Source organism: Neolamprologus brichardi, chromosome 12, assembly GCF_056152115.1.
Source record: "Neolamprologus brichardi isolate AB-2024 chromosome 12, ASM5615211v1, whole genome shotgun sequence".
Taxonomy (NCBI): domain Eukaryota; kingdom Metazoa; phylum Chordata; class Actinopteri; order Cichliformes; family Cichlidae; genus Neolamprologus; species Neolamprologus brichardi.
Window position 1 is genome coordinate 6,494,998 of NC_142115.1, and position 9,002 is coordinate 6,503,999.

The 9,002-nt window shown below is 38.2% G+C and overlaps 1 protein-coding gene across 1 annotated transcript; it reads left to right on the forward strand.

Moving 5' to 3' along the window:
• On the forward strand, positions 1 to 5,398 carry LOC102786257 (ubiquitin-conjugating enzyme E2 G1-like). The gene is made up of 6 exons (XM_006810125.2): positions 1 to 170; positions 2,571 to 2,673; positions 2,776 to 2,873; positions 3,036 to 3,214; positions 3,326 to 3,433; positions 3,513 to 5,398. Exons 1-5 carry the CDS (start codon positions 128 to 130, stop codon positions 3,410 to 3,412), a joined length of 510 nt encoding a protein of 169 aa, XP_006810188.1. The 5' UTR covers positions 1 to 127; the 3' UTR covers positions 3,413 to 3,433; positions 3,513 to 5,398.
• Positions 5,399 to 9,002: the final 3,604 nt, after the last annotated feature.

Genomic DNA, 9,002 nt, shown 5'->3' on the forward strand with positions numbered 1-9,002 from the left:
ACAGAGGGAAATCAGCAGCAGGCACGGGCAGCACTAAGATCTTAGCTCGGTTTGTTCGGGTTTAGCTCTTCTCTTCGTAAAGTGTTTGTCTACACGGAGTGCTTTTTTTCAACTGCGCGTGCATACCATGACCGAACAATCAGCATTGCTTCTTCGAAAACAACTGGCAGGTAATAATAATGTAAAACTGTAAGCAAATAGAGCCGACATAAAGGCTCCATACCTTAGCAGCTAACGTTAGCTTTTTTTGTGGCTTGGCAAAGCTGTGTTTACGCAATAGAAGTAAGCTCAGAAAGGTAGCCGAACAGCATAATGGGTTCCTTTATCAGTCTAGCTGAGTGTGTGGCTAAGCAGCTTTGAATAGCTTACCTGTGTTGTGAATAAATACATAATTTTGAAGTATACTGAGCTCAAAAACACCTCAAACAACACATTGCAGGACCAGTCTAGCTAGCATTTGCTAGCAAGTTGGGCATTAGTTAGCTAACGGAACAAAGGAATAATCAACCAGACACTCATCTGCTCTAAACACTTTAGCATTGTTAATGATAGCGCTGTGCACCGCAAGGATTTCATAGATCTATATACCAATACATCAGTAACCGCTTGATTGAAATTACAAATCCATAATATAGCCATTTAAGATACAATCTAACGTTTCTGATATCAAATATGGCCCAGAGTCTAACGCGGGAGACAATCTATATTAGTATTCAAGCCCTCAATGCTGAAACTCTTATTGTTCTCCTTTTGAAGTCTTTTCAGAGACATAGTTGATTTTATTGCTGTTGTGCCCTGTAAATGACACATGGATCTCACGAGGCTTTAAAACCCGTGGTATAAAGTTTGGTTTGCAGCTGCGTGACTGTCCAGTTCCTTCAGTTCTCATCTTTTAAAAGTAAACCAATACCTCAGTCAACACTTTGCTATATGAGGTGCAGCTTTTCATTTAATGACTTTAATGCTATAATTCAATTATAATTTTACCCGATAGGGTAAAAGAACTTAATGCAGCATTCAAGATCAGGTGATGAAATCTGTCGTGGATCACTAAAATATAAAAAACAACATCGTGCAGTCTTAATCATGTAAATTATATTAATTCAGTGTTAATACACTGCAGTCACACTGGTCCATTTAGCTAAAGTAACACATTTTGTGAGTTCAGTTTCAGCACATGACAAACACAAGTTGGTTTGTATATAGCATGCCCTATTAAAATGACAGCATCCAGTTACACAAGTGATTTGGGATTTTGCACCAGCTGACCATCACATACAAATATTAATTACTCTGTGTGTGGGGAATGAATCATTGACAGTGTTTGATGCAGTTTTTCTTTTCAAGTCAGTGATTCATATCAGCAGTCTTCATTATTTTTGGACATCACGATTAGATTCTGTAAACAGGTCGTTCAAATGAAAATTTCTGGATTTTCAGTTTCTGATCAACTGCGAAATAAAGGTTCATCTATTGTCTTCCCATAGTTCCCATGTTTGTATTCATTTTATTTGTTTAGCCATATTAGGGCCATATTATCACCTCTCAACGACATAACACAGAGCTAAGAGTTATTAAAAAAAACCCAAAACAGGTCAGTGGTCAAGTAATTATTCCTGTTATATTTATTCGAAGACTTCATCAAGTCCTTTCTGTGGGCTGTATGTGTTGTTGGTGCATTGTATTGTAGATTTTCTGTGGACGTCCACGCTGTTACAAAAATTTGGCAGGACTCTAGCATGCTTACAGACACAAAGTATAATTAAGGCTTTAAAATGAATCGGTGTGGAAAGTAATTTTTCTGTTTCTTCAGTCCTTAGCAACAGACTGCTCCCATGGAACCAGAGTGTAAGATTGATCTATTTCCTATAAGACCAAGGTTAAAAGAGTGCTTCAAGCACATGCCATATTGAAAAACTGAGATATTCGTCGTGATGCCTTGTGTGGGTCGGTCTCTCAGTGGCTCGGGAAAATTCAGTTAGCTCAGTTGAGTGTATATAGTACTTGTTGCTGATTCATTTTTAGTCACCTGCTCTTTGTGAATTCACAGATGTCAGATACCTCCCACAGTGAAGTGTGTCAGCATCAGTAAGCAAAACATGGGTAAAGAGCTTGCGATTTACATGATATCCACCAAATCAGTGTCTGGGACTCCAACACAGATTTATTTTCCTCTGAAATTATGTGCCATGAGTTTGTCATAATAGTTTGTTTCTGCTGGGTTTTATTTACTCAAGTTTGTTGACCTAAGTGAAAAACCAGAGCTTGGTTACCTTGTCAGCTGCATCATGTCAGCTTATGTTCTCTATTAAGCTGCTACTGCTTTTTCCCCCCCCCAGTCTCTTTTACTTGTGTACTGTTGATGTCAGCTTAACTGATTGTTATGATACCAAAATTCTGAATATCCAGAGATACTTTTATAACTTGTAGTAAGAGTAGGGGTCTGTCAACAAAATATGTTAACACCGTGGATGTTGACTTCTATTTCTAGTGATAGGCCTTTCTGTACTACAGTTCTGTTTTCGCTTTGCTACTGAATAAAATACACGTTGTGCCTCTGTTTTTCCCAGAGCTCAATAAGAACCCCGTGGAGGGCTTTTCAGCTGGTCTGATAGATGATGATGACATATATAAATGGGAAGTTGTGATCATTGGTCCACAAGATACCCTTTTGTAAGTAAGGTCTTTGGTTGAGATATTCAGAAACAGAAATGATTATTTAATTCAGTCATTTGACAAATGTTTGTCCTTTTTTTTCTGTATTTGTCACTGCAGTGAAGGAGGGTTTTTCAAAGCATACCTAACCTTTCCCTATGATTATCCACTACGGCCGCCGAAGATGAGGTTCATAACTGAAATCTGGCACCCAAATGGTAAACCCACTTCTTACCCTTTGATCGTTTTACTCACACAGTCTTCTTTGCCATCACTTGATCTCTGCATATAAATAGATTCATAAACTCTCTTTTACTGAACAGATCCGTGCGACTGACTTGAAAGTGTAATCAAAAAATGTGTGAAATTCGTCTCCACAGTTGCAAAGAACGGCGATGTTTGCATCTCAATTCTGCATGAGCCAGGAGAAGATAAGTTTGGTTATGAAAAGCCCGAAGAACGCTGGCTTCCGATCCACACAGTAGAGACAATCATGATTAGTGTTATCTCCATGCTCGCAGACCCCAACAGCGACTCACCAGCTAATGTGGATGCTGCGGTGAGTTATTTATGTCCTTCTTCAAATGCTGGAAGTCCCACCTTTGTATTTGAGCAGCTTAGGTAATTCGAAAAAGTGTGAGTAAAAGAATTTGGTTCTCCTTTTCTACAGAAAGAGTGGAGGGAGGACCCTAATGGAGAATTTAAGAGGAAGGTGGCTCGCTGTGTAAGAAAAAGTCAAGAGATGGCATACGATTAGGAGTCAGCTGTAAATTCCAGGGTAAGCAAACTGACCTGCTGAGTAAGATTTGCATGGAATACCTTGCTTCTGTAAGTAATAACTTCATTCTTTATTGCAGTTAAAGGAAATGCCTTCAGAGGGAAAGATTCAGCAAAAGGCTTTTGCACCCCTTGTTTTGCCAGTCAAAGGAGTTGGTTGGCTTCAACCACGTTTTTGTGAACGGTTGTCATTTTCCGCCAGACGAACCAATTTGAGAAACCTACCAGCAAAATTATCCTGTTTCTTACCTGGAATTGTATATTTAATTTAATTTATTTTGAGAAAAAATAATGATGTAAAATATGTCACTACTGTAAATTAACTTCCTTTTTTTATCTGCTGCTGAACAGTTTCTACTTTATACCAGGTTTCTTATGCAATTTAGTGGTCAAGATTGTGTAAAACAAAATGAAAGCCTGTTGTCATTAGGTCATCACTTGTCCTCCCTGCTTCATACTGAGATAGATTAACGACAGCCCAACATCAGCTCTGTCCGTAGATGCGATTATTTTGTCATTGAATCACCGTTGCCTTTCGTCGGCTTCACAGTTCGCCCCGTCTCGTTTAGAGGGACAGGTTGAGAACTTTTTATGGTATTCACATTTTCTGAGAAAAAGCCTTCTGTTAGCATTTTCTTCAAGTGTCAGTACATGTAAGAGTTTCAAAACCATGACTCTCAACCTGCATGATCCCCTCAAACAGCTTTGTTATGTATCGTTTTAAGCTATGGATGCAAATGGAACGGCTTACGCAGCACCTTGAGAGTTATTGTTTTATTATTGTTAGACTCACACAAGCATAGCTAATGGTAACAGGAGGTTGGTGCCAACTTCTCAGGATCAAACTTTAGTGGGATCTCGATTAGCAATCAGTAAGATAAACTTAATGCTCCGCCGTCAACAAAGAAGTCTGATAATGATCACTTAGTTGAAGTTATTGAAAATCACGGACAAGCAAATCCAGACTGTGAAAATAGCCTAAGCTGTGATTATTCTGCATGTGGACTGATTAACTGGCATCTGCGCTTACCTCAATTTAAACGGATAGCATATTTGACCAGGTTTATGGTTGAGTTCTTAATCTGTTGGGGAATACGGGGGATTTTAAAGGCTCCTTAGTAGAGTTAGGCTAGTTATTCTTACCTTGTTTTGTCGTGGCACATTTGGCTTCCAATTAGTGCTTCATATTCACTCGCGGGCTTAGACTCTTCAGGACTTTGGCTAGTTTGTGGGATAGTGCTCTTCTGTGAACATCTTGAGTTCTGATCGGTACATACTTCACTAGAATTTATCACCTTCACTCGATTACTAAATCTGGGTTGTGATCCTTCACAGAGACTTAACTCGCCGCTTAGTAAAGTGTAAGCAAGTGGGGGCTGAAGGCGATCCCCCATTTAGGCTTTATTTTTTAAAAAATCACTAAAAGGTTGTGTTTGGGTGGAGTCTGGAAACCACTGGCTTTTGTTCACCTCATTGATGATGTTGTTGCTGAATATTAAGCCATGATGACGTGAACTCTGTATAACGTATTGATCTGTGACTGACACTGAAACATAGCTATAACCATCTTTTGGCGCATGCAATCAGGTTTGAGGGAGTTGGGGTGAGTTTCAGTAGGATACCATTGGTAGTGCATTCTGGGTGAATGTGATGTGTACAGTTGGTAGATTTCTGTAGACTTGATTATCACATAACTGCTGTTGACATTACCTTTTAAAGTCAGAATTTTCTAACCTACCATGACCTCCTCTGACCGGTGTTCACTGTATTTGCACAGATTCGGTGCGTTTGAAATGTCATTAAGCAATACGCTCTGAAAATGGTGTGTCCAGGTAATCCACCCTAACGCCATTCTTTTTGTTTTTGTTTCTTTTTTTGTTTGTTTTTCATTTTTTTGTTGTTTTTTTTTTTTCCCATTTTGTGTCAATGCAATGTATATTGGACATGATGCTCAATAAAGTGTGTAAACAGAGTGCTTTGTAATGTTGTGTTTTACATTTTTCATGGGACACACTCTGGGTTCAAGTATATTAGACCTCTGCTCTGTAATTGGAACCCAGTGGGAACTCTCGCGTTTCAGGGCTGGCTTCGTTTCACAATAATAGGCTCTGGTGGCTGCAACATGTGCCGAGCGGACAAAGATGCCAGCAACCTCTCTGATATAGGACAGGAAATACTGCTGTGTGTATAACTGAGGATGAGGAAGCGGGTTACATTTGCTGAGAACCTGAAAAAAGAAAACTTGTTCAGAAATGGAAGTGGTCACATCTTAACGAGGTAACGCTTACATGGAGGTCCTGACATCCTCGGTGAATTAACATAACTGATGGATTTATGAATTTTCACAGTGAGACTTGTAATTTGTTGTTTTTAGATCTGCAGGGCCTAAGAGGAGATGCACGGGTGGTGAGTTAGATTTTTCTTATTTACCAGCTGGACATGAACCTTTTGTTAGCGATTTTTAAAAATTATTATTTTATTAAATGTTTAATAGAGAGTGCATAAATCAGAGGTTTGTATGTAGTTGATGACTAAACCTCAGTTGAAAAATAATGAGCTGCCAACGTAGCTTCTAACATCCAGACGCCATAAACATCTGGATGTAATTTAATGCTGTTGAACTATTTGTGGTAATTTTGTTCTTTTAATGTCATTTTTCTCACTTTTGTTTTCATCCGTTCATTTCTTCCATTTGACATTTCATCTTTTAGCTTGGCTAAAATGTTTTACACTTTATCCACAAATTTAGCCTAACCAACATTTGTTAATTAACTTTAAACCTTTAATTTTTGCTATTTGTCCTGTTCAAGAATAGTTTTTACAATTTATCCTTAACTTACTAGTGTTAGACTAGTTTGTTCATTTCTTTTAACAGCGCTTATCTCTTTGCTGTCTAACTTTTGGTTTTTGAGCCTTTTAATAAAGTGACACTTTAGTTAAACCTCTTAAATCAGCCATTAAATTTAAATTAAACAGGAATATTTACAAAAACCGTGTCATTGTCCAAATACATGTATACATCAGTCAGACACAGTATTAAACCCACTAAAAGAAATAACATTTCGATGGCACATGTCATGGCATACAGTCATGAAGAGCTTTCACAGGACGTGTAATGGGGGTGTACTGTGAAAACCCACGATTCAATAGCTTGTAGAATCACCTTTAGGAGCAGTAACCCGAAGTCACGATTTCTGTAGGATTTAAGTGTCCCATATCATTGTGGAGGAATTTTACAGCTTCTCTGCACTCTTTACGGCTTTGCTTTGGTTCATTGAGATTTGTGGGGATCTCACCATATCATCTCAGTCAGTTTAAGGTCTGGACTTTGACTATTTTGTCACATGCTTGGGATCACAATCCTGTTTCAGGACTCCAGCCAATCTTAAGCTGTCTGACAGATGGCTTCATATTGAACTTTATAATACCATTGTGTACAGAGGACTTCAGACAGATTTCCTGTCATAAACACAGCATTTTTTCCTGACATGTTGCTTTTTTGTAGGCTTTGAATGTCTACCTGGTCAGCAGGTGAGAGAAATCTACAGAGAACAACACACAAATATACCTGCAGGCAGCCAACACTTGAAAACGATACATCCTCCAAAATCTATGATGTCTGCCCCTTTCTTACAGGTAACCTCACAAAGCTGGAACAGGTAGCTTTTGGTATTTTCTTTTTTCTTTTTTTGACCATCAAGGGTTAAAGAACCTCTCCAGGGGAAAAATATGGTGTTTTTTCTTTTTGTGATCCTTTACTACATGTCGTTCACTATGCTCACTCTCCCTCCACCTCTTTCCTATCTATCTATGAGTGTTGCACTCTTGAAAAAAGGTTAAAACTGCCCCTAAAATGATATTTATTACTATATGTTAGATTTGAGTTTTTCTAAAGCAACAAACTTAAGAAACTAAACTGATAAATTTAAATCCACCGAGAACTTGACTCATTTGACAGTAGTGACAGATTTCTATTAGCTGTTTGATAGTTTCTTCAATTGAAAGGCCAGCTAGTTTCTTTAGCAGAGCAGGCACAGGTGAAGATATGACCTGAGCTGACAACAAGTAATATTTGCTGGAAAGCTTTTGTTGCAATACAGTATCATCTTAATACGTTTTACATTGTGTTCCTGTAACCCACTGGGGTTAGGGTTAGAGCACACACACCTAAAACACACACTGCTGCAGTGGGGACAGCCACTCTCCCTCCCTCCATGTAACGCGAGAACTAGTGAGTGAGTGAGTGGGGTCTGGTTTGCTTTTAGCTGCAGAGGGAGCATGGTGGCAGAATGCAGGCATGCGATGGAGGGCTAAAACCCACATACAAAGTGAAGTAAAAGTTACAAGTTTTTAAGGCACAAAGAGTACCATTCCTGGTGAATAGAAGTCATTCTGTACGGGTCTAATTCATGCCAGGAGAGGAACTTGATTTTCTCATTTAAAGCATATTTAAGGCATCTCTTATATATAACGACCTTACTGTCCTTCTGCCAATCACATCTGTTCTTGTCTCAGGAGCCAGCTTTTACAGGAGGACGCACACCCTACCTCTACAGTATAGCAAGCATCTACAGTACAGAGCACATGAGACGGCAAATGAAGCAGCACTATCTCAATGTCCTGCACGCATGCATTCAGTCAGGTCTGTATCTGAATTCATTCTGAATGCAGTGAAAGTTTGTCTCACACATAAACTGACCAGCACAGTCCAACGCATCCTGTGTTTTGGATCGCCCAGGTCATGATGAGACCCGCAGGAGAATGTATGGAGATCATCATTGCAAAGAAAAGAGCATGTTTAAAACTGATCCAGAGAAGAGCAATGCAGCAGCAAATAAGCAACAAAGGCAAAGGAGAAGCAGCGACAGAGCTTATTCTGATGTCACACTTCCAAAAATAGTCAACAGATGATATATATGTATTTATTGTGATTTATAAATAGGTTGTCGTAGGAAAAGTCTTACATTCATACACTTGCTAATATCCAAAATACATCAATAAATGTAGCATGTCTGTTTTTAAGGCAGCTGAGACTTGTGTTGTTTGCATGTTCTCTTTGGGGACTTCATCTTCCTCCCACAGTCCAAACATACTTGGTTGGTTAATGTTGTCTGTCTCTGTATTTATTTATTTATTTAAAAATGATTATGGTTTCTAATTAGTTTTTTATTTTTATTTCATTTGAACTTGTTTTTGCTTTTAATTTAATTTCAGTTAGTTTCCATTGTGAGTTTAGATGTTATTGTTTGAAATGTTTAGTTTGTTAAGATTATCTTGGTTTTAGTCTTTAATTATTATTAGGAAAATGTAGGAATATGTAAGAGGTAAGATTTAGGAAAATCATTATAGGTATTACAAAAAACAAACACATTGCTTGAAAACGTGTATTTTGGTCACATGTAAGAGGAAAGATTTGGGAAACTCAATAAAATCTCGATAAATGTCCACCAAAGCCTTGTAAGATAATTTAAAACAAAACAAAAAAAAAACATTTACCAGACTAACAGGATATATTTTCTGCATTTTAAATGTTAATTCAGTAAGTTTTCCAAGTTCGCAAATCCTTCCGG